A 24,305-nucleotide genomic window follows, 5' to 3' on the forward strand; every position below is an offset into this window, starting at 1 on the left:
AGAGACTGAACCAGGTAGCAAAAAGGCTGAAGGTGATTCTCATATGATATATTGGCTCTTAAAAGTCGTAAAATCTCCAATATTTAATCCAAAGTTTTAATATCTAAATTAGTCCACCTTAATTCACGACTTAAGTATTGGTGGACTAATAGTTGTGGACAATCTTGATGAGACTATCTTTGCGAGCATAAAAGTTAGGGCTGCCTTTATGAGTTATTAGGTAAATTTAAGTATACCCACTAAGTTGAGATAAGTGCAAAGCCTATAATGTGTTATCTTAAAAAGACCAATAACCTTGTGTATAATATTAATTTATTTGACTTTGATGATTGTTTATCTTACATAATTATATAGCTTGAAAATTTACCATCTTTCTTAAACATAAGGATTTGAACATACATAATTGCTACTACAAGTAACAGGAAATTAAAATGAGAAACTTAATAGAGAAACATGAAATAAGCAAAATGCAGAAAACATAGTATTAATCAGTCTAAAATTGAAGCAACTTACTATAGATAGTCACAACTATGTTTGGGAAGGCATTACAATCCTATTATAAGAAAGAAAGCACTAATCTTGTTATAAAAGCAAGATAATCCATAGCAAAAGAAAGCACCAAATTTTTAAGAGAAAGGCTCCCACATCAGAGCTAGTCTCAATATTGAAGTTTTTCATGGTGATTATATTACTCATCCTACCATCAAATTTCCTTTACAACACCTCAGACCTTCACATTTTTTGATAACATATAGAAAAACCAATTATTACATTAGAGTTATTAGAATATATATCATTTAATTTATCTTATTTTATTGTGATCTTGTATAAATAGGGCTGAGCCCTCTCTTTCACAACATGAAAAAACACATTCATCAAAATCTTATTCTTTCTTCTCTTCTCTCCAAACCCATCCTAGGTTTGGATCTTCTATTGTTACATGGTATCAAAGCTTTCCGATCTCTAGAGATTTAGCTCAAGCCATTTCTTCCTTCCCCTTCACTGTCTTCATTATTTCGTTAGACAGCCCTAGCTCAATCCGAGCTCCTCGTTGTCATTCTCGAGCATCCCTCCTTCTTCGGCTCCACCACTCACTGGGGGAGCAAATCGTTTCTTTTTAGCTCAACCTTAGTCACATCCTCGTCATCTTCTCATTCAGCCTCGAGTTCTAGCAGCAGCGACCCTCTTCGTTGACTTTACAACACCTTTAGCATCGAGTGCCTATCAAGTGCTTGACAAAAGTTCTTTGTGATGAGAACTTCTATTTTTTAGCAGTAGCTGCAGCAACATGTTGTAGTCATCGATTGCAACTCAATTGGTGCTCGTTAACCCCACAGCAGCAACAATAATGAATGCCCACCAATTGTTCGACGAAAGTTTATTGTATTAGTTGGTGTTCATCGACTCCACAGTAGCAGCAGCAGCCCACTTCATTGACTGCATAGCAACATCAGCATCAAGTGCCCATCACATGCTCGATGAAAGTTCTCTTTGACGAGGACTCTCACTTTTCAACAGTAGCTGTAGCAATAGGTGACAGACATTGTATTCGATTGCCACTACACCTCAATTAGTGCTCGTCGATCCACAGCAGCAGCAGTAGCGAGTGCCTACCAACTATTCGACGAAAGTCCACAGTGTCTGCTGCCCTCCTTTTATTCTACAGCACTGTTTAATATTTCCACTCACCAAATGTTTCACAAAAAACCTAAGTCAGCAAATTTTAAAACACCCTCAAGGTGTTTGATAAATCGTCCTTTCCAATGGCATCTTATCTCCTGGTAAGTCATGAGAGTGTATCACTAGTCAGATTTCTTCTTGTCACTCAACGGGATTGGATCATCACATGGGCCTCTTCCATTGAGATTGTCCTTCGCGGGCGACATCTTCTTGGGCATATTGACGACATCTCTGCAGGGTGTGCTCCCCTTCGCACTATCATCCAGACTACAATTGTGGATTCTTCTGAGTCTAACACACTCATAACTGTTCGGTCGGAAGTTCCATCTCTATGATGAGTGGGCCCTGTGTAACATGGAGGTCTGCACCTACCTCATTCTACAAGTTTATCAATCGTTTCCCTCAGCTCTAGACCTTGTCCTCTACTTAGGCCATTTGGACCCATCTTAGTCGTTGATTCATTCAATCGAGTCTGATGCATCGCTTTCAACTCTATCGCGACCGATAAAAAAGAAGAATCTACTTCAACCAATCCCCAGGGCCTATTGTTAAGAAGAGTGAATTACTATTCTCAGTAACAGCATTGCCACTTGGGAGGACTTGAAGAAGGAGCTCAAGTCCCAATTCTACCCCAAGAACGTACAGGGTCAACTCACTATCTAAGATTTTTATGCCTGCATGATTGATATTTGGCGTGAGCTCACGTCAATAGAGCCTACTTTCTACTCTAATGACTCGGTGGCTGCTCAACACCATCATGATGAGGATCACTTGATGGAGCTCCTGTCTGCCTTGGTCCGGAATTTGGGGATCTCACCACTCATTTGTTGCACCACTCCACTCTCCCCAGCCTAGATAGTGCCATAGCTAAGCTACAATCTGAAAAGCTTAGGCAACATCTCTTGCCCTCTCAACATATTACACTTACACAGCCTTCTATTGCCATAGAGAGTGTGCTTGGTGCTACACCTGCCCCTATATCAGCCCAGCCTGACATTTCTACTGTTGCTTGTGTCACCCATGTGTTAGGACGAGAGCATCACTCATTGTGACCTATGTACACTCATTATGGTCGTCCTGGTTATCTTGTCACTCGTTGCTATTGACTTCATCTTGAGCTTGTTCCCCATTCTGGCAAGAGGGATCAAGTAAGGACAAAAGTCGCACATGTCTTCCTTGACTGTTGGTACAAGCACCGGTCCATCTCTTCATTCCACTGATCCCACCTTTAGTAGTGTGTAGCTTCAGCAGTTCATTCATGGAGCTTTCAGCTTCACTAGCACCTCAACTTCTGCCTCTAGAATAACTAAACCTTGGATTTTTGACTCACGTGCCTCACACCATATGACTAGTGACTTCTCTATCTTTACTAGCCTCACACCTGCCCTACTCGCTCTTCCTCATGCTCACACAGTTGATGGGACCCATTATCCTATCTCTCACATTGGCCACATCACCCCATCCACAGATCTTATTGGTCGTCTTACCTTATCTGATGTCTGGCTTATTCTTGGCCTAACTATAAGTCTTATTTTTATTACTCAGCTTTCTAACTCTGGTTACACTATATTCTTCTCGTCTACTTTTTATGTTGTGCAGGACCAGTCTATAAGCCAGAGGATTGGGATCGGTAGTCAGATTCATAGGCTTTACTATCGGGATCAGTTTCACCTTCCATCACCTCATCATAGTGCTTGTCCAGTCACTCCTCTCTCTATTTCAGATCTATGGCATCGGCATTTAGGTCATGTATTGAGTCAGCGTCTCAAGACCTTGTCTTGGTTTGGGTGTTTAGGCAATAGTCATTTTTTTCGTCTATCTCCTTGTATTGGCTGCAGGTTGTCCAGTCCCTCCTCTCTCTATTTCAGATCTATGGCATCGGCATTTAGGTTATATATTGAGTTAGTTTCTCAGGACCTTGTCCTAGTTTGGGTGTTTAGGCAATAGTCATTTTTTTCGTCTATCTCTTTGTATTGGCTGCAGGTTGGCAAAACACCGGGCCCTTCCTTTTTCTCTTAGTGAGAATATCTCTAATTCCCCTTTTTCATCTTGTGCACTCTAATATTTAAGATCTTGCTCCGCTCTCTTTGGGTCTTGGTTTTCTTTATTATGTCTATTTCATTGATGATTTTTCTCGTTTTACTTGAGTTTACCTCATGCATCAATGTTATGAGATATGTCAAATCTACCATGATTTCTCTTTTATGGTTTATACTTAGTTCAATCGATCTATTAAGATTTTTTGATTTGATGGTGCTTGTAAGTATCTTCCATCTGAGCTTCATTCTTTTCATACTTCTGTTGGCATCCTACCTCAGCAGTTATGTCCTTATACCATTGCTTAGAATGGAGTTGCCGAACAAAAATATCACCATCTCCTTGAGATCACTTGTGCTCTCCTTCTCGAGGCTTCTGTTACTTATTCTTATTAGGTTGAAACCCTTCTCAATGCTCTCTATCTTATCAATCGAACACCATATTTTGTCTTTGATGGTGTTACAATTATTATATCACAGCACTAAATAACATAGCAAAGAAAATAAAGTTCAATTCAATTTAATATAACCGAAAGAAAAATCTGTCAATATAAGAGTTTTGCATGATGCCTTTCTCTCACAATATCCTGCAAGAAGGTACTTGTATCTTATGTTTTTGACAAAATACTCTCCAGCATCTTGTTTCTTAGAAAACCAAGTCTTATAGATGACATGTGCTTCTACTACAGTTTATGAATTGTCTCCATGTCTGCAGCCTCCTGAAGAGTCCCTTTCTCCACATGGTCCCACCATTTCATCAGAAAGTTATCAACAACAAGCCTGAACCAAGGAGAGAGCTTCACACCATCTTCCCCTGCATCTGCTTTCCTTAGCAACTCCTTCAACTGATCCCGGTTAACATACTGTACATCAGCAACCTCTTCAGGATTTGGGAGCAACTTCACGTCACGGACAATGAAAAGCAGGTAATCAACTAAAACGAAGAAAAAGAAAAGAAAAGGAAACATCATTAGAACATTGAAACAAAAATTATTGTGCCTGCTTATATGTGAAGCAGAAGGACTTACCCTCATGCTCTCCCCACTTTCCATCAGATGGGGCCTTGTACAGCATCCGACTAAGAGGAATAAATTGATCGATAGGTAAATCATCAGCAGATATGCCTAATTCATCAAACAGCTTCCTCTGTGCAGCATTCCTAACTCCTGCACATCAAACATATACTTCTAAGTGTCGATAAGGAAGCTATGAAATGATGGTTTACTGCCAAGACATACCAAGGAAATTCTCCTCAATAAGCTCAGATTCGCGGTACAGAGGGTGACTGCAACAAGTATTTGTCCAAACTAGAGGAAATGTTACTTTTGTTGCAGACCTTTGCTGAAAGAAGCATATAGAACTATCAAGTACAAATAAACAACATTCAACAACTAAACCTGTAAATCAATCAGGAAACAAACTCATACAAGTATACAACATGTCAAGCAATCACAAACCTAGTAGAAGATAGTCAAAAGAACCATGAAAGCAGAATTAACAAGCCAGACAAACTTTATAATGTTATGTGATGAAGTACTAAAAGTACAAAATAACTCTTGGCAGTATGATGAAAAGCCAGATACCAACTGAGCAAGACCGCTCATGGCAAACATGCAAGGTTGTTCTGACGAATATCGGCCAGGAAATTGATTATCAATGTACATGAGCGTGAGAGATCAAATGCAAACAGAAATGCCATTATGCATCCGGACACAATCCTTAAATATGTAACTACATGAAAGAACTTAATTTTACCATTTATTCTGTAGTCGCTAAAGCTGGACATATTTATCCATGAAATGTTTTCTCTTCCAATTAATCTATTTGATTGGAAAATGTAAGAGTTCTATTAACATCTCATGTTCAGAAATGTTGCCCAACAATTGACAATCGTTTGCTTTCCCTATAGATCAATTCAAGTCTAGATGCTGGATGGCATTTCTAACAAGGCTCTTAGTATTGAAATTAGGATCAAGATCGACTGTCCAAGAAGACGACTTATATGGTCGTATCGATAATATCAGCTGATACAGTATCAGACTATTTTTTAATTACGTAAAATTTAAAAATTATTTACAAATTCAAAAAAAATTTAAAATTTAGAAAATGAACGAAATATAAGAAAATAAAAAATTACTCACATGTCAAGCATAAAAACTAAATCAATATCTTATTTTTAATATTGAAATTCTATATGATACAATTTTTAAAGGATATCCCAAATATTATTCTTTACAAATTACCTTCGGCAATTTCCCATCAATTACTCTCTTCTCTTGTTTTCATTTGAGATTTCCTCTCTACTCTCCTATCTCTTTACATCCAGCCAAAAGATCCCATCATATACCCTTCATGTCAAGGGTCCATTGCTCAACCATCAATTTCCTAATTTCTCAACTATCCAGGTAAAATTCTTACTCCTTCCCCAAATCTACTATAATAACTTAAAACCCAATCCCTTCTTCAAAACCCTAATCTTAGATCTCCATCACCACCTGAATGACTCCGCATTCAAAACCCTCACACCATGCCAACACTAAGAAAATCCCAAAGATGGGAAAACAAAAAGAAAAGGGAGAGAAAATAAGAAAGAGAAAGAGAGATAGGTGCTAGATTTCAAGTCATCGTCATTGATCCTCCATCGCTCCCTCTCCTAGCCATAGTGCATATATTGCTGGTGTGCCCTAGGTGACGAGGAGGAAGAAGAATTGGAGCTTTAAGTTGGATCCTCTTATTGGATCCAACTTATTAGATGGTTATGGTCTATTTAATAACCTATTAATGGTTCGAAGTTCAAAAGATCCGCTTGAGTAGATCATCTTTTTGCTTAAACAATCAAGCTCCTCAAGCCCTCCACCGTGACAATCTATTTCCTCCACATTTAGGGATCCAACTTTTCCACCCCTTGGCCACTACAATAGCTTCCTCCACATCGAAACTTTTGCCCTTTGTTGCCAGATCGACTAAAACAGTCGAAACATCCCTGGTATGGGATAGGATCAGCCAATTTCACCTCAAAACCAGCCACTTGACTGGGATCGGGGCAGGATTAGGATCGGCCATAGGTGATTCCGATCTGATGCAAAAAATTGAGTTAAGCTTCACTTTCTTTCAAAGTTGATAACACTCTGTATTATAAGTTTATAACACAGATTTAATTTTCCATTTGACAGTACAATACTTGTTGACTAAACTGAGAGCATCCAAAATCTCTCATTCTCTTACCAATAAAAAGAATATTGAAACTTAAAGTTTCTTGTAAAGACATGTAGTGTCTTATTGTATTCGTAAGCTATACTAATATAATATCAACAAGTGGCTTGCTTTCCTTGTGAGCCCATCTGGTTGCAAAATAAGGAAAGATTGGAATTAGAATAAAATAAGGACTTATTTTGGAATAAAGAATTTTTAATACAATTTCAATTGTTTTTTGGTTGTGAAGAGAGGGATAAGTGTCGAAATAAAAGTATGGGTTAAGATGGTGTTTATTTATGATAGTTAGAATAAAGGAAAAATGAACAAATTGAAATTATAGCCCTTTTCCTAGTTGAATTTAAATAGACATTTATTATTTCTTCTTCTTTTTATTTGAGGAAGATAAAAAAAATAGTTTTAAAACTAAATATAAATTTTAATTTTATTTTACAACATCTATATTATCTTCTTATGGTTATTTCTATAATTCTTAGCCAAAAAGTAATTTAACTTAATTCACAATAATTTACTCAATATAAAAAGCATTATAAATAGCATCACAAATGGACATCCCATATTAAAACATTTTCAATACAAATATAATCTAATATATTACCAAAAAATATTATATTCATATTACATTATTCAGCCTGAATTTAATACAATATAACATCAATTCATCATATTCTAAATATTAGCAAGAGGGAACATGGGTCATTTGGGTTTTGGAATAAGTGGGTGAGTTATCCTAAAGTTTTTATTCCAATTAAAACATGGAATAGAGATATTCCAAAACATGAGACTTATTCCAATTTCCTATTCCAAAAAACTTATATCCCCCTATTTGACACATTGATTTCAGAATAAAAGAGGTTTATTCAAAAAAGGGACATATTGGCCTATGTCATATTGTTTAAAACCCATGCAAATGGATTGAATGATGTCGAGTGCCATAATCATAGAGCTTCAAGCTATTCAAATAGCTGATCAATGTTATATGGCATTTGCGCCTACTTTGGGTTATAATCACCCCATGGTCAAATAAAATTAAATAATAGGACACACCTATAAGAAGGCCATAGGCATTAATATTCTAGTGATGCCTACACCATCTCACTGCTGCATAGTTAGTGTCTTGTTATTGCTTTTCTTTCTTCTTACAGAGGTGTGTGATATTATACCATAGTTAAAAGGAATGTTAGTGTATTTAGACCTATTTTTTATCCTTAAGGTCTTGTTTGTTTTGAGTTCAGGGGGGTCCCTGAACTTGGTTAGGGACCCCTAATCTAGTTCAATAATCAAATACCTTTTTAACTTTTTTTTCCTAATCAACTTTAGTCCTCAATAAAAAAATAAATAAAATATATAAATTTTAATATTCTTTTAAATTGATTCCCATTTTACTCTTGACATAACTTAAATCTATTAATTTCATGACTTGTCAATCTTTTTTCTTCTCTCTTCCAAAAAATATATAGTTTTTTTATTATAAAAGAGCTTCTCTTTCACTGTGGCTCACAAAAAAATAACACTAAAAAAAACTAAAAAATTATTATTTAGAATAATTTACTAATAGGTCAAATATGAGTTTAAAATGGCTAGCTTACATTTATATTTTATAAATTTAATAATAATATTTTAGTATTATTTGCATGACATACTCAATTTTCCTAAAAGAATAAATATCTTTCACTTTTATGTCACATTAAAATAATAATTACACCCCTATTCAAATCTTCTCTCATCTATTTATAATTTCCCTCCAAAATAAATACATTTCTTTTTAACTTTATTAAGTCTACAATAAATTGTAGAGTGGCTGTAGGCTTGTAAGCTTTTAAGCCCGTAATAACATACTTTTTTTTTTAATAAATTTGCAATATGACTTCTTAAAAAATATTACAAAATTATTAAAAATTAGAAAATCATAGAAAAGTAATATAGAATATATTGATAATAAGAAAAGTAACCTTAAATGTAAGCCCGCAAATCAATATTTAAAAGATTATAATTAGTTACAAAAATTATATTTTTAAATTTTATCATTAGATTAAAAGAGCATTTTAGTCCATTAAATTTATTTATCATTTATATCCTTTCAAACTAATACATTTTTTACTTTCTCAAATCACATCGAAAGCAATAATTATATTTTAGCCTAGTTCACAATTAAATACCATATTTCTTAGTCTAGTTCAAAGTACCTAAATTAAGACTAAAAAATGAGGCTAGCTTATCAAGTTCGCTTAGCCTCAAACGAAACAAAACCTAAAATGATCAAGTTTCACTTAAATAACCTTACATGGAGAAAATTTGAACCTTTCTGATGAGCTAAGGCTATCCTCATGGTAAGTTAGAGGTGTACCATAGTTAAAGGCAGTCAAGTAATCGTCCTCCCATTTCTAGTAGACCCATTATCAGTCCCTCAAGAGTTAGGATCTTTAGGGTCAGTGACACACACTTAATCTTCCCTCACCTCCCTTTAGAACTTTCTTTTCCACTACAAGGCTTTTGGAGGTTTAGGTTCTACCTCTAGAGTATCTCTTTGACAAATATCTCTTTCTTTCCTGATCCAAGACTTTCTCCTCTAGAGTATAAAAGGAGAATTGGTGTCAGTACCTCTACCACATCTTAATTTAATGAAAGTGGGGTTTGTCAAAGATATTCAGAATTCAGAGCTATTGGCCAAGACATGCTATATCAACGATCAAGTTTTCATGTTTCTATTATCAACCATCTTAACCCAGTTCAACCCTTATAAGTTCAATAGTTTTTGTTCATGTCAAGTCTGTATCATGCTCATGTCATATTCGGGTGATGATCAGTCATATTCAAGTTGTATATGAGACAATATTTTAAAATACAACATGGTTATACAGGTAATAAATGTCTATGAGCTATGCAAGTAAAGCAATTTAATTATGCAACTTGTGTAATAAATGGGCTATGTTCATGTTTAAAATCCAACTCATTTATTAGATGGGTTGTGTTTTGGTTTGCATATCAGATAGTTCAGACTTAATACCATATAACCAACCCGACACAAACCCAATTTACTTGACCATATTGCCACCCCTAGGCATATAGAAGGAAAACAAGACATGCATGTTAAATAGGTTATTCATTAAACCCGTGGAATATATGGGAGCTATATTTAGGAGGAGCTAGTAATTTAATACTGTGAATATCAAACCTGATTTAACCATCTGATATTCATGTATTATAAATCAATTCATTTGCATGAACCCACTTATGGTAAGCCCAAACCAATTTAGAGGAATCAGGTTATGTTGGATTTTCTCATCAGGTCAAACATTGTGACCCTCAAGTAGTTTATCCTTGTACTCACAAGATTGACAAAAAATAGTAAGCATTTAAAAGTGTTAATTAAAAGAGTTTCAAACAATAACCTAAACTTAGAAGAGTAGAAGGCTGCAATTCCAATAAAAAGGTAGGACAAGGATATAACCACCTCAAAAGGTCTATCTAGAGTATGCCTTATTTCTTCGTAAGAGAATAGACATCTGGTAAAACTAAGGGAGACACTACCAAGACTAACGTTGATCCTTTGGCCAGTGCTGCAATTCCACAAAGAATCTCTCTTCTAGGGAAAGAAATAAAAATTAGGGACAAAACCATCTCAGCATGTTTAGACCCTTTAACCTTTTCTTTTAAGAGACATTCTTATTGCTAAAATCATTAACCCTTACTGGTCGTCCCAAAGATAGGAACCAATATTGAAAACATATAAAAAGGAGGAAAATAATTACATGATCTTGCTTCTCAATAAAGGGTTCCATATTTCCATCCAATGACCTTTTCCTACTGATAATACATAAAAGTCTTTTCCAAATTCAAATCAGAATCTGACACATAACATTATATATGTTCCTAAAGAAAACTAGAAAAGAGTATGTTACCCAAGAGCAGTTGCAAGAGAACTCCAAGATTAAGGATAGCTACCATAACTAATGTTCTCACACACACATTTAAAATTGTTATCTTAGAGTAAATGTATGGAACTCTTCAATAGTCAGCAAAAACCTTTGCAGTGTACATACCTGAAGTAGCAACTCATATTTTGAGTTGAAAAGAAAGACACTAAAAGCCCTATGGAGCAGATTCTCAGCTTCAATCTTTTCCATCAGATGGCCTAAACATTATAACAAGAGACATTGATCAGTCCAAGTATCATATAATTATGGAACATCCACTAGAATAACTGATAAACATGAGAATAATAATAAGTGATTAATCACAAGTTACTTTATGCAAGTGAATTTTGTTAAGCCATTGCGTATATGCCTAGCAATGAAATACTAAATATAACTGACATATTTTCTCAGTAGCACACTTAGTACTGTGTAAGAACTACAAGAATCTGTTGAGTTCTGCAGGCGCTGCAATAATAACTGTGTGGTAGCTACTTATCAGGACATGATGAAGGACCTCAAAGCCTTGTAAATCTTGAGAACTGTTTTCTAATACCTAAAGTAACCATTAACATTTAAACCTTATACAGGTTTAAATAGCTTCTAGATAATTAGGGCATTCCAGTTTCTTTCTATGGCAATGCATATAGAAGATCGTTTGCCTTAAATCCATCTTTCTTTATCCTCAAAAAGTCCCCTTACCCATTATATGCCCCGCATTTTGTACCACATCTTTCAGCTGATGCTGTTCTTTCACCTATTACACTGTCAACTGCTATACATAGTGCTTGCACTGATACCATAAGTTATGCCTTGGAGAGACTTGAACTGTTTGGATATAGATTTTACATCTACCAAAACGGATTTAAATTGACCGAACTACATTCAAATTATATGTATCAGGAAATTATAATACCAACTGCATTTTCAGTATAAGCTTTCAATAGGTTCCCTAAGTGCCAACTGAAAAGCATCTACATATCAAAGAGTTATTCAAGAAATATGCATCAAGTCATCAAATGGCAAACCAGATCATGACATGACTGAGGTATGTGCTGTTAATGCCAAAACGTCAGCAACAATTGGGAAATTTCTCTATTGATAAATGATAGGGAAACTATGAAGAGATGTTTGTAGAAATGTATCTCTCAATTCAATCAAATGATCAAAGTTAGGTTCACTGATGTAATGATCTACTCCTTTGCTGTTCTTGTTGATTCAAATATACTTGCTGTTAAGCACAATGCTGTCCCTTAATGATCGTTAAACTTTAAGAAACAATGCTCTAAATTTAAGTATCAGTCATTGGAGAAAAAGATAATTTTCAGTTATATCAGTCGTTTTGGTCACTGTTTCGGTCATTTCGTCTTTGGAATACTTTTTAATTACATAAATTCTAAAAATGATATAAAATATAGAAAATATTAGAAATTGAGGAAAATAAAGATATTGAAATTTAGATTACTCACATAACATAGCAATAAGCCAACCCAACACAAAGAGTAAATATATTAAGAACAATATAGAATTCTAGATGCATTTTTACTTTTTTAGTAAATACATGTGTTTATCATCATCATTACTTCCACGAAACCTCTTGTAGATGAGGTTAACAACCACCTTTACTATAGATGTGAGCATAGGGGTGTTAAAAGAAAAATTAAAAGAGGATGGAGTAAAGGAAGAAAAAAATAGCAACAAAAAGGAAAAGATTGATGTCTCTAATAGCATTCAAGTTAGATGCAACTTATGATGTGTTCCACACATAAAAGAAAAATAATCAAGATTTTGTTTTTACGGCCAAAACAGTCGTTATTGAGCTGAAACAAAGGGAAAATTGGTTTCGGCTCCAGTTTCAGATTGGTACGAGCACATACCAATAAACATTGGTATTTACTGATATTTATATGAATATCGCAGGTTCAAGGATATTGTGATGGGAGTTAATGTTTAGCAAACAAACATAGACCAGTGCATTATGCTTTATTAGTTTATTGTCTGAAGATTAAGGTTCATGCTTAGTTGTGGCCTTGTTGGAAGCAATCAAACAACATGTTGCTCGTTTTGTCAAACAGAGCTTAACTCATTACTTTTTCTACTTCTAGTTTTAATACAATCTAGCTTCACTAACAAGATGACATCATGGGACGTCATGATGCGGTCCAACATTAATAGGTTAAGCAAATAATGTTTCCAACCATAGATAAATCTGGCAGACACAAGGGCCATTTATTGACAATAAATGAAATAGTGAGTAAACTTTATGATTCATAGTTCTTAACAACCATAGATAAACTCCATCTTTAGCAAATTACCATGATTCATAGTTAAGTGTTAAAACTAGTAGGTGGCAAAAGATGAGTAGATGATAAGTGATGAGTGGTGAGTGGTGAGTGGTGACAGGACTAATAACACGCAAGCAATGAAAGATAAGCTTCAAACTACTTGATGATTGGAGAAGATTACACAATGACGACTAGCCTTGAAAGTAAATGAGACTTCCCTTATTGAAGCTCTCTCATGCCAATAAACCTAGAGGAAATCTCACACAACATGGGCCACCAATGTAACTTAGTGGTTGAGTCCAACCAACCCATGACAGAGGTAATAGATTCGATTCCTTCGGTGGATGTTAGAGTTGATACTTAGTAGATTTTTTATTGGAGCACTATCTTAGGGAGAGCTAATCCTTCGTCTAGCTTATGACTAGTCTATAGGTTCATGTTCTATCAAATTGCAGACAACATATTGAATATCTTTTTCCCAAACTTGAAGCATCCATATTTTCATCAATAAATTGAAGATGCTCAAAGCACATACCATGGTATATAAAAACATATAAAGGATTGAAAAGAAACTCTCAAGAAGTAAGAAGGTTTGATTTTTTTGAAGGATATAAGATTAGTACAAATGCTTGAACATAGGAAAGTTTAAAGAGCCAACACTTACAGTTGTACTTTGATTGATGTCCAACAACATTGTCATGCTCATCCACCAAAATACATCTGCAAGATATGAAATAAAAGTTAACTTTTATGTTTCTTAACAAGCTTGACATTGAAAATCACAAAGAAGTAAACTAACTATAGATTTGAGTGTACAGATTACAACTTCAGAAGGCCAGAGCATAAGATATAGATTATTAATCTAATTCAAATTGTAGTCTTGGAGAAGAATGATATACTTTTATTTCCCTATTGAGAGGAACTGTAAGAGCATGTCAACAATCATGTCATGATGCTGAAAGGGAAACCTAACATATTACCAAATAAGAAGTGAACCAAGAGAAATAACAGCAGCGAAAAGTAAAAACAATAAAGACCTCCCCAATCACTTTGCTACATGTCCTTTGTTTGTACAGAAATCAATAGAGTGCATGTGCGCACACACACATATATGAACTATTGTTGGGTTTCACAAACACTCCTACACTTTTTTCCGTTACAATGTCACCTCTAAACTATTGGTTTAGGTGAAACTTGTAATTGCATCGACAGAATAGGCCTAATTAATAATATGCACCGATATAAAGATGCCACCTCATCATGCTCTAGACTACATTAATTAAAACTAGGAAAAGACAAAAAGAGTTTAGGAGAGAAGGTGAGATTGAGTAAGAGCATTCTAGTCCATTACTGTTGGAATAAAATGGTCTTAGACTGATTCCCTCCAGAGGAGGGTCTTTCAGTACAATAGTACATACATATCTTATGTAGGTTCACATAAAATTTGCCAAGATAGAAGATGGCATACTAATGGAAGGGGGTATTTATAATAAGCCCATAATTTTGGGGTGACATTGTAACACGAAAAAGCTTAAAGGTTTTCATGAAAACCAGCAATACTTTAGGTGGTCTATGTGTAATAAACCCATATATATATTGAAGAGTATGAAACTGTTCCTAATTACAGCCCACAAAACTTATTCTGCAAGTAATAGAAACTAAAATTGCGCATCCAAAGAAGCAATGCTGATAATTACAGAAGTTAAAAAGTCAAATAAGTTCCAAGCAAAAAAAAAAAAAAAAAGCATACTCTTTAAAAATTAATATTAGACTATTTGATAACAAAAATGAATCGAAAATTAGATAGAACAACAAATATTAAAAGGCGGCGAGAATTTGAAAGTTCGACAAAAAATGAGTAATTCAATAATATGCATAAACCATTCCAGTGTATAATAAGACTTAAAATTGGTGACTTCTTTTGTGCAATAACGCATCTGCCGACAACCCATATTTTCCAATGTTTCCAAACCCTCCTAACCTCAATGTCTCATTCGCAACAATAATTCGAGACAACCAACCTTTGACTAATTTGCAACTTTACATTCCACTAAAAGTCCTCATCTCCCATCAGTTCAAGTCCACACTTTATAATTAAAAATTACTCCCCTCCCAAAAAACAACAAAAAACACAACAGTAGAACACCTAACAGTCAACCTACTTTACCCGACATAGAGACGATCCGAGTGATAGGAAAAGAGAAAACTCACTCATCCTCGAACATGAGGCGCTTCTGGACGGCATCCATGGAAGCGTCGGCATCGACGGCGGCGTCGGCCTTCCCCATTGCAGCAGCACGAAAGATGCCGATCTGGAGAAAGGGAAGGAATAGAAATAAAGACGAGGAGCGGATTCGAGGAACGGCGGGGTACCTGCTCATGTATAGTGTGGAAGTAGAGCTGTGATGGGGTGACGTGGCACTTTCCTGTTTGTCTAAACTCGTAACACCCTGTTTGGTAAATTTTAGATGGATTTAATAAATGGTCGTAATGTCTTGGTTGGGACTTCATTTCTTACTTAAAGAAATTCCTACTTCTCACCAAATACGAGCGGAGAAATTCAACTCCAATTTCAATGTTTTCGAATGAAATCAATTCAATTCTCAAGATAAATATCAAATTGTATGATGTGGCGGAGCGTTATTGCTTTTTTCGTTTTCTTTTTTTTTCTAAAGAAAGTTTGTTAGACCGACCATTAATCAAAGGGGTTACATGTTTGATCACATTATGGATCTAGAGCCAGACTTAGCAAGGCTGTGCCATGTGGGCATTGTTTACCCAAAGATGCCCACCAAATGCATTCACAAATAATAGGTGAGATCTTCCAGGGGACTTCCACCCCTTGCTGATTAATGGTGTTGGAGTGGTATTGTTATTACTAAAGATCCAGTAGCTAGCAGTAGGATCCTTGAAGAAGAAGAGCTCTTTGAGGCCGAGGAGTAAAGCTAACGGTTCTCGTGAGAGAGCATCATCAACAATATTCTAAGAAGAAAGCCTTGTATAAGGAGTAATTGACAATACTATTGTATAACTAAACTCCAGCGCCCCCAGTGTTACTGGCTTTCCGAGCAATCCACCCAGCAAAAGGAGCCTTTACACGTGCAAGAAGATGAATTAAGAGAGGTATCACGTAATGATCTCATTAGGTCCCGCATCAAAATGAATGGCCGCAGTTGGAGAGATAGAAGTATTATTGAATATCGCAACATTTTGGGATTTCCAAATAATCCAAAAGGTGGTGAAGGCATAGGCTAGCTTTTTTAGCTTGTAGATAGAACGCAAGATGAGAGATTAGTATTTGAAGTCTTCATTCTAAGCCTAAGCTTATCAATGAACCACACAGTACGGGAGAAGGTGCAGGACAAGGGATAATGTTGTATGGTTTCTGGAGCTTCATTGCAAAGTGGACAAAGATCATCTAGATACTATACCTCAAGACTGCTCTAATCGGGATGCATGGCTTTTGGCAAGCATCTCCAAATGAAGGTTCTAATCCTCACGATAGAGTCTTTGTTTCCACCACATTACTTGTCAAAATTTACATAGAGATGCACTCGATGAGGAAGCTGTCCAAATTTCTTCACGAAAGAAGAGAAAGTTGATCTTATGGAGAAGGATTCATTTCTAGAAGCTATCCACCTTAGGCAATCTTTTCTAGTGCAGGAAGTCGGGCTGATACGATCATAGAGGGAAGAGGTTGTTAATAAGGTTGGTGTCTCAGGATTGGCTTGTTTTGACGATAATGTCAACAACTTTCTCTACATATTCTAAAAGACGAATATTAGCAAGATCAAAGTTGTTAACCCAAGGATCATGCTGAATGGAGATTTCGTCGCCTGTCTCGATCTCTTAATGAACAAACTTGCGAAGGATACTTCTAGTACTAAAGATGGACTTTTAGGTCCAAGAGCTGTTATCCATCTTCCTTACTTACCAAAAAGAGCAATTAGGGTAGTATTTAGCCTTAATCAACTTTGCCCAGCCACTATTTTCTAGGTTAAGGAGCCTCTATGATAACTTCAACATAAGGGACTAGTTCATAAGAGAGAAGAATCTGATTCCAAGATCATCGCTGGTGATGGATCTATAATAAAAGTCCTAATTTTTCAAGTAGAGATGTCTTCCCCCTCTCGTGAAACCCCACTAGAAGTAGCGGAGCAAGGTGTTAAGGGTGGAGAGCATGGACTTTGGGAAGATGACATTAGCTATGAAACATACCCGAATAGAGCCCTAGCCCTATCTCAAATTATTTTTACCGGAATGGATCACCATCAAATATAATACCAAAAAGGGTTTGTTTCAATGTAGCTATTAGTAAAATGCTGATAAAATTGGTGTTTTATTTTTAGATAAAAATGGCAATAAGTTTAGCGTTTATATCTATAAGTTAATAAAATAAAATATTAATACATTAGCAGTTTATACATATAAGTTTTCAAATGAAATGCTAATGAGTCATATATATATAAAGACATTGAATTTATGAAGGTTTTCTAACAACTACAGTAGACAGTGAAATATATCTCTTTTAGCATTAAGTATGAGTGGTCTATTTCGATAGAAATATTTGAAAGAGGGCTAGTTTGGTCGAAAACTCACCATGAAAATTTATTACTATCAACCAATTCCCCCACTGCTTAACTAGTAGTTTAAACTGTTGGAATTTGAGTATCTGACTTATTTCTTTCAAAGAAGAACTTGCAAGTCTTAGTTGCACGTTATTTTCTTAAATAATATAAAATAAAATATGCATAAACGAAGTTGTTTTATTGAAAAATTAGTGTTGTAGGAAAACTGTTAGAAATTTGTGAGATTGATTTGTTCAAACAGAATATTTTTGAAAGCAAAATTCTATCTAATGTTTAAATTTTGTTTGGATGACTTTTAGAAAACAGTTATTCTTGATTGAAAAATAACTCTATTTTGGTCCAAATTGTGTCATTTCTTTTGGAATATCTCCTATTACGAAGAGATGATGATTTTTATCTCTAAAACTTTTTAAATAAAGAGATAGATAGCATCTAAAGACAGTGAAAGGTTTAAGTGCTCAATAAGTGGTTATGCATGGTATTGTGGACCCAAATGTAGCCTATCACCTAGACTAGGAGAAGCCGCAAGACAATGATTTGGTGTGCTAAGTCAATGCTTCATGGAGAGGCAACAATTTGGGAGGCTTCCGCATCTCACTTTTTAATTACTCAAACAAATTATGTATTGCTAAGAGCATCTATTTGGAACAGTGCCCCAATACCTTAATAGGTGAAGCTCTAGGTCTGCTGGAGGGCCTAAAGACAGTGGCGAATTTCCTAAATCATGAAGACTGTTGGGTCTTTAGTGACTATCTTAGTATGGTTAAGGCAACAAATAGGTGGGCAAATTATATTGACTGGCCCATGAATTTGATAGTGTTGGAATATAAAAGGTGGAATTCAATATTTTTCTTCATATAAAAGCATTGACTTCAATGTTTTTCTTGATCTTTCGGTTGATGATTAGTCTTCAAGTTTCTTAGAAGTATAGTACTTAGAAATTTAATTGCGAAGGCATTATATCTTAGAGATAGAATTTTTAAGAGTCCGTTTGTACCTTAGTGGAGAAATTTGTAATTTTAAAGGAAACCTTTTGCCTTATCAACCTAAATTTTTATTTTGATTTCTCTCCTTTCCTAAATTTCTAGCCTTATATAAGAGGGAAGGGTAGTTTGGTCCTTAAAAAATTATATATAGATGGAAATAATCCCGACAGCTGGCTTTAAAAGTTATTTGGCCACTCCTCGTTAAGTTAGACAGTAAATATGATAGTATCACTTTAGTCATAAATACAAGGACTAGTTTGAGACTTTTCAAAGTACAAAGAGATAAAGTGATTTTAGGCATAAGTAGGGAGGGTGGGGGGTAAAATATATTTAACCCTTTAAATAAAGAGGTAGATAGCATCTAAATAAAGTAATCATACTCATGATCCTCATTTCTTTGTACAAAAGCATTTATATCAATTTTTTTTTTTTGATCTTTAGGTCGGTGATTAGTCCCCAAATTTTTAAAAGTACAGTCTTTGAAAACTTGATTGTGAAGGCATTATATCCTATTGATAGAATTTCCAAGAGTCCATCTATACTTTGGTGAGAAAATTACTATTTTAAAGGAAACTTTCTAGCATATTGTCTTATAAACTCAAATTTCTGTCTTGATTCTACTCTACTTCACAAATTTCTCTAACAATAATTGTATTAGAGTTTAATTGCTCAATTAGAAAATGGGGCCTGCATGAAGATTACAAAGGAAAACCAGGTTTTTTTTTTCTTTTGTGCATGATCGTCACTGTTGCATCAAATTGTTAGCATCCTTTACTATAGCGACATGGCACGAAGAAAAAGGTTTTATTTATTAAAAAGGAAATGCTAAATCAATTAGGATTTATTATACTATCGGAGTCATAGCTCCAGAAGTGTCAAAAATGAAGGATACAAATCAAAACAGAAGGAGGAACACTATTCACTCTATCTTAAGTATAAAAGTATAATGAGGAACACTATTCACTCTAACTTTACTGATCACTCCGACTACCCAATCGATAGTTCAATTACATTATTTATAGTTAATTATAAAATTATAGAGGTCAAAATTAGATATTAGTTCTCTGCACTTAAAGAATAATGTTTTTGATGCACTAAAGACTCCTCAATTAGGATCTTCGGGTCGATTTCACAAATGATCCTACTCGTCCCTCTATTTGCAATGAACACTAAGGCATGGTGAAGGACATGAGAGAAGTAGATAATTGGTTGTGCATGTGTGCAAGAAGAAGCTATAAAACGAAACCTTGAGAATTAAGGTTAAGATTGGCAGTTGTTGTGGAAGGGAAGGAATCAAACCAAAAATTTCAACAAAGGAGTTTTTAATGCTAACTGGATTTAAGCAGCATATTAGTTCCATTTTGCCAAGCTAGGAGATTTAGTATCCATCTAAATGTTATTTTATTTTATTCTCTCAATTACGTAATCGTTAAACATTATTCTTAATTTAATGGGGGATACTTATTTTCTCAAAAAACTTACCTAACTTATCCGTACTTTATTTCTTACTATATAGCTTGAGAGTTTATCTGAACACATCATAGGTTTTATCAAAAGGATATGATGAATCAAATAGGGTTTCTATTAGAAACAATGTTCAACAACTCAAAAATAAGATTGGACTTGAAGGTCAACTGAGTGGAGACAAACTTAAGACTCCTATATATGCATGTATACATGTATGCACCAACCAACTCTAGTAGAGTTAGTAGGTACCCTCTCCCATAACTATGGAGGCCATGTGATCGATTCCAACCTCAAATAATTATTATGGAGAAAATTATTTGGTGGTTCAGCTCAAGGACTCGACTATGTTAATGGTTATGTGGTGCAGTTGGTTTGGAAAAGCAGTTCGGCAACGCGACCGTTTAGAGCAAATCTCAACGACATTTAGTTTGGAGAAATTGTTTGGCTACGCACATAGCTTAAAGTCTAGATTAAACATCTTACTATATTAGCATCTATGTATGTATGCATGTATGTATGAGAGATGTGTAGCTTGAGATAAGTATAGTACATACCATCTAATACGATATTCCTTGAATTAGGTTTGTTCTATCTCGTTATCAGATCTAGGCAGGACCTTGCACGGAACTTTAGAAGGAGATTCCTGAAGATATAACCGTTGGATCAACTTGAAATTTTGATAGGTCGTAGCCCTGGAAAAGAGCTTTTCAACGAATCTAATTTCGGGTTATTTGGATAGTGATATCTAGAGATATCTTCGGATAAGTGGGCAAACATCAGGGAGTTCGATCTATAAAATTTAGATTAGAACGTGATTTTAGATTCGTGGATGGGAGCATGGGATCCTAGGTGGAATATGGAGGTGGTAGGCCGACGGTAATGGGTGGCACCGGTAAGGAAGATAGTGGAGAAGGATTATAGATAGTGAAAAGGGTTAAGGCAAAAGTAGGGAGAGATTTGAAGAAGGGGGAGGAGTGGGCTCTAAGGGACTAGGGTGAGTTGTCGGTCGAGGGAGGCTAGAGGCGGCAGAGCCATGAGATGAGGGAACCAGAGGGAAGAGAGAAAGAAGATTAGGGCAAGAAACTTAATTCATTGATCATTTCCTTTTTGGTTGCCATCTACACCTAAAGAGACTAACCAAATAAGCTATAAATGACAATTATTAACCCTAGAAATAGTGGATTTCTGCTGATCGCATTCAAACGGGGTTGAACACGTTCGAACGCATAAATTGTGTTCTTTGTCGATGTGAATGCATGTAGGCGTTCGCACGCGGGCATTCGAATGGGGTCGAGCGCGTTCGAACGCACAATTTGCGTTATTTGTCGATGTGAATGCCTATAGGCGTTCGCAAAGGCGTTCGAATGTATTCTCCCCCGTTCGAACGCAACCTATAGAAACCTTATTTTTTTTAATAAAAAAACTAACATAATAAGAAAAGACTCTTGTAAGGTGTATCCATGCTCGGAATGACTCGGTGAAGTCCGAATCGTATCACCGTCCTTCATATAAGGTCATACGTATGTGGAGGTTTAAGCAATAAAAAGTGGGGTAAGATTATCACTAAACATGACCGGACTCTCGCCAAGTTTGATAGAGTTTAATTTAGTCTTGCACCGAGTTATAAGCTTTCCGAGTTTATTGAACTCCTCAAGTTTTTGAACACTGATTAGAAAAAAAGGAGAAACTTTCTTGTAGACAGTATAACTAAACAAGTCTTATCGTAAGATCCACCATCTAGCAAGAAAGCATGAGGATGATTTAAAACATGCAAATGGATTCCACTTTATTCTCCACTGTTGTCCCTTTAAGAGTGTTTTTGGCTTCATGCTCTTATCGTTAAGGATGATTAGGAGCACTACTCTTGGACAAAGTTTTCTTATCCCTTTTTGCTGCATTTCCAAATATAAAATATCCTTCTACTTTGTTCCATTTGCCCAGTCATGCTTGTCAATAAAGAAGCACTCTTACAACACTGCATATATATATATAGGGGCTAAGCATCACTATATATCCTCAATTATTTCAGTGGCCATTGCATTCATTGTCTTGTTCCTTTTTGTACTGAATTCAAGCATGACATATAGTTTTATTCTTTATTTACTTTAAACTTTTAAGTGCTAACAATCGGCTATCATGTTCTTTTGACTGGCAAAGGAGAAGGAAAAGGTTATAACGATGTATAGGAGGGAATCTAACAGCAACCTTAAACTATTGGTGTAATCAATTACATCCCACTAACACTATTGACTTCACAGTCAGATGGCATGGAGAAAGTGATTACCATTAACTTTACCTTTCTAATATTCAAGTTCCAAAAGACAGCAAAGTGTTGCATTCTCTTATTCAGTGATCCTTCTATAAAGTGGGGGGAAGGATAAGAGGAAATCTTTGTCAAGATGGGTGTCATGACACTTAAGAAAGCAAGTCTTCTCCTCCTCATCTTAGCCTCGCTGCATTCAATTTCACTTGCAGGTTGGCTTCTACAAATAGTTTTGTTTCTCTCTCACTCCTTAGTTGGTATACTACTATTGCTTGTGAACTTCTAAATTGCTTATATATATATATAGATAAGTATCTTAATTTTAATATGTTGCATTTTGGTTATATACTTGGAAGCATAATGGTAGCAACATATTAGCCTAAGAAAGATGGCAATATTTTCTTTTCTTTTTTTTTTAAATAATAGCTTAATTATTCCTAACTATCATAGAAATCCTTTGTCGCAGTTGGGAACCGGAAGTTAATGACTGAAATTAGTGAACAGGAAATCACTGCAGAGGTATCAATTTCTCCGTTTATTTGTTGCTTGACTGCTAGTGATGTGTAATTTAATGAAAGAAAATCATGTAAAAAAAAATCCTAATTTTTTACTTTTATTATCATTATACACCTTATATATCGAATGGCTATTTATCATTACTGAATTATATAAATTTAATAATCTAACGACTGCATATGGTATCGAGAATATTTCATCATCTTTAAACTAAAACACCAAAAATATTTAGTTAAATTATAGGAAAAATTATATTTTACTTCTATGTGATAAAGTTTAAATTTATTTCACCCTTTATAATTTTATTTGTGTCAATTTACCACTTAGTGGTCAACACTAAAGTACAATTGTTACTTTTTTAATATATTTAATAAACTACAAGTTAAATTTAAAGATTCTTATTAGTGATAAAGTCGTAGAAAATTAAATAAGCATTTGAACGCATCTAAAATAATCTCAAATACATTATATATATATATATATTTGTTATTTATCTTTTATCATATGAAATTCAACCGATATTATTTTTGATGTATTAAAAAGCTCATCAAGGCTCTATAACTTTGTTTATAATAAGTATCTTTTAAATTGTATTATGGTCAAATATGATGAACAAAATAATAATTTTAATTTGAATATAATTATAAGAAAGTAAAGTGACAAAATAAAACTATAGGAAGGTGAAATAAATTCAAGCCCAACTATAACGGGGTAAAATATAATTTTGTCTAAATTAGACGACCGGTAAGGTACGTATTTTTTATGTAATACTCTAGATAGGTTGTTAACAATAATGAACACAAGAAGTAGGATTTTTTTTTTATAAACCTCCCTTTAATAAAAAAAATTTAAGTGTTATGAGTCCTCAAAATGTCACTAAGATGCTTTAGATTTCATGGCAGGATTCATTGGAGATTGTTTTGGAACAAGAAGATGCAGTTATTGTTCATCCCAGAATCCTAATGGTCAAGACAAATGACTATGGGAGATACAATCCTTCTCCCTCTCTTTCCAAACCTCCTTTCAAGCTTATACCAAACTGATATGTGGCCTCTCTAAAGAAGAACTAGTGAGATAGATAGATATATATATATAAATATATATCCATGGATGGATGGGTTTGGAAACATAAGATGTTCACAGTATAGGAAGTTAATGCTGCATAGAGATAAGCAGTGTATAATTAAGTAAAAGAGTATGTATAGTAGTTTGTATTATATACTTCATCAGCAACATCAGGGAGGTTTATATGAATAATGCATAAAAAATTAGTTCTCTTATTTAGCCATTTTATTCACTTTGTTTCCACTTGTAGTGTCAAATATTCTCTGCTTTTCTTTAAGCATTTTGTTTCTA

General features: G+C 34.8%; 2 protein-coding genes across 2 annotated transcripts; one reads left to right on the forward strand and one right to left on the reverse strand.

The window, feature by feature from the left end:
• Nucleotides 1-4,215: 4,215 nt before the first annotated feature.
• Nucleotides 4,216-15,672, reverse strand: LOC140778115 (isopentenyl-diphosphate Delta-isomerase I-like). The gene is made up of 6 exons (XM_073122682.1): nucleotides 15,340-15,672; nucleotides 13,793-13,848; nucleotides 10,973-11,064; nucleotides 4,955-5,057; nucleotides 4,745-4,882; nucleotides 4,216-4,650 (listed from the first exon to the last, which is right to left on the reverse strand). The coding sequence occupies exons 1-6, from the start codon at nucleotides 15,507-15,509 to the stop codon at nucleotides 4,400-4,402; spliced, it is 810 nt and encodes a 269-aa protein (XP_072978783.1). The 5' UTR covers nucleotides 15,510-15,672; the 3' UTR covers nucleotides 4,216-4,399.
• A 6,860-nt stretch (nucleotides 15,673-22,532) lies between these two features.
• On the forward strand, nucleotides 22,533-24,229 carry LOC140778144 (protein CASPARIAN STRIP INTEGRITY FACTOR 2-like). Its single transcript, XM_073122715.1, has 3 exons — nucleotides 22,533-22,645; nucleotides 22,900-22,952; nucleotides 23,852-24,229. The coding sequence occupies exons 1-3, from the start codon at nucleotides 22,570-22,572 to the stop codon at nucleotides 23,990-23,992; spliced, it is 270 nt and encodes an 89-aa protein (XP_072978816.1). The 5' UTR covers nucleotides 22,533-22,569; the 3' UTR covers nucleotides 23,993-24,229.
• The last annotated feature ends 76 nt before the right edge of the window (nucleotides 24,230-24,305 follow it).

Source organism: Typha angustifolia, chromosome 3 (assembly GCF_048772165.1).
Source record: "Typha angustifolia cultivar Huaian chromosome 3, ASM4877216v1, whole genome shotgun sequence".
Taxonomy (NCBI): Eukaryota; Viridiplantae; Streptophyta; class Magnoliopsida; order Poales; family Typhaceae; genus Typha; species Typha angustifolia.

What these genes read in the sequence shown, in the direction of transcription:
- LOC140778115 (XM_073122682.1), bottom strand. Translation starts at nt 15,509, where the DNA reads ATGAGCAGGTACCCCGCCGTTCCTCGAATCCGCTCCTCGTCTTTATTT. An exon ending in AATATGAGTTGCTACTTCAG is followed by an intron (nt 5,058 to 10,972) that starts GTATGTACACTG and finishes TGCTTCTTTCAG; the next exon opens with CAAAGGTCTGCAACAAAAGT. An exon ending in TATTGAGGAGAATTTCCTTG is followed by an intron (nt 4,883 to 4,954) that starts GTATGTCTTGGC and finishes TTTGATGTGCAG; the next exon opens with GAGTTAGGAATGCTGCACAG.
- LOC140778144 (XM_073122715.1), top strand. Translation starts at nt 22,570, where the DNA reads ATGGGTGTCATGACACTTAAGAAAGCAAGTCTTCTCCTCCTCATCTTA. An exon ending in GCATTCAATTTCACTTGCAG is followed by an intron (nt 22,646 to 22,899) that starts GTTGGCTTCTAC and finishes CCTTTGTCGCAG; the next exon opens with TTGGGAACCGGAAGTTAATG. An exon ending in AACAGGAAATCACTGCAGAG is followed by an intron (nt 22,953 to 23,851) that starts GTATCAATTTCT and finishes ATTTCATGGCAG; the next exon opens with GATTCATTGGAGATTGTTTT.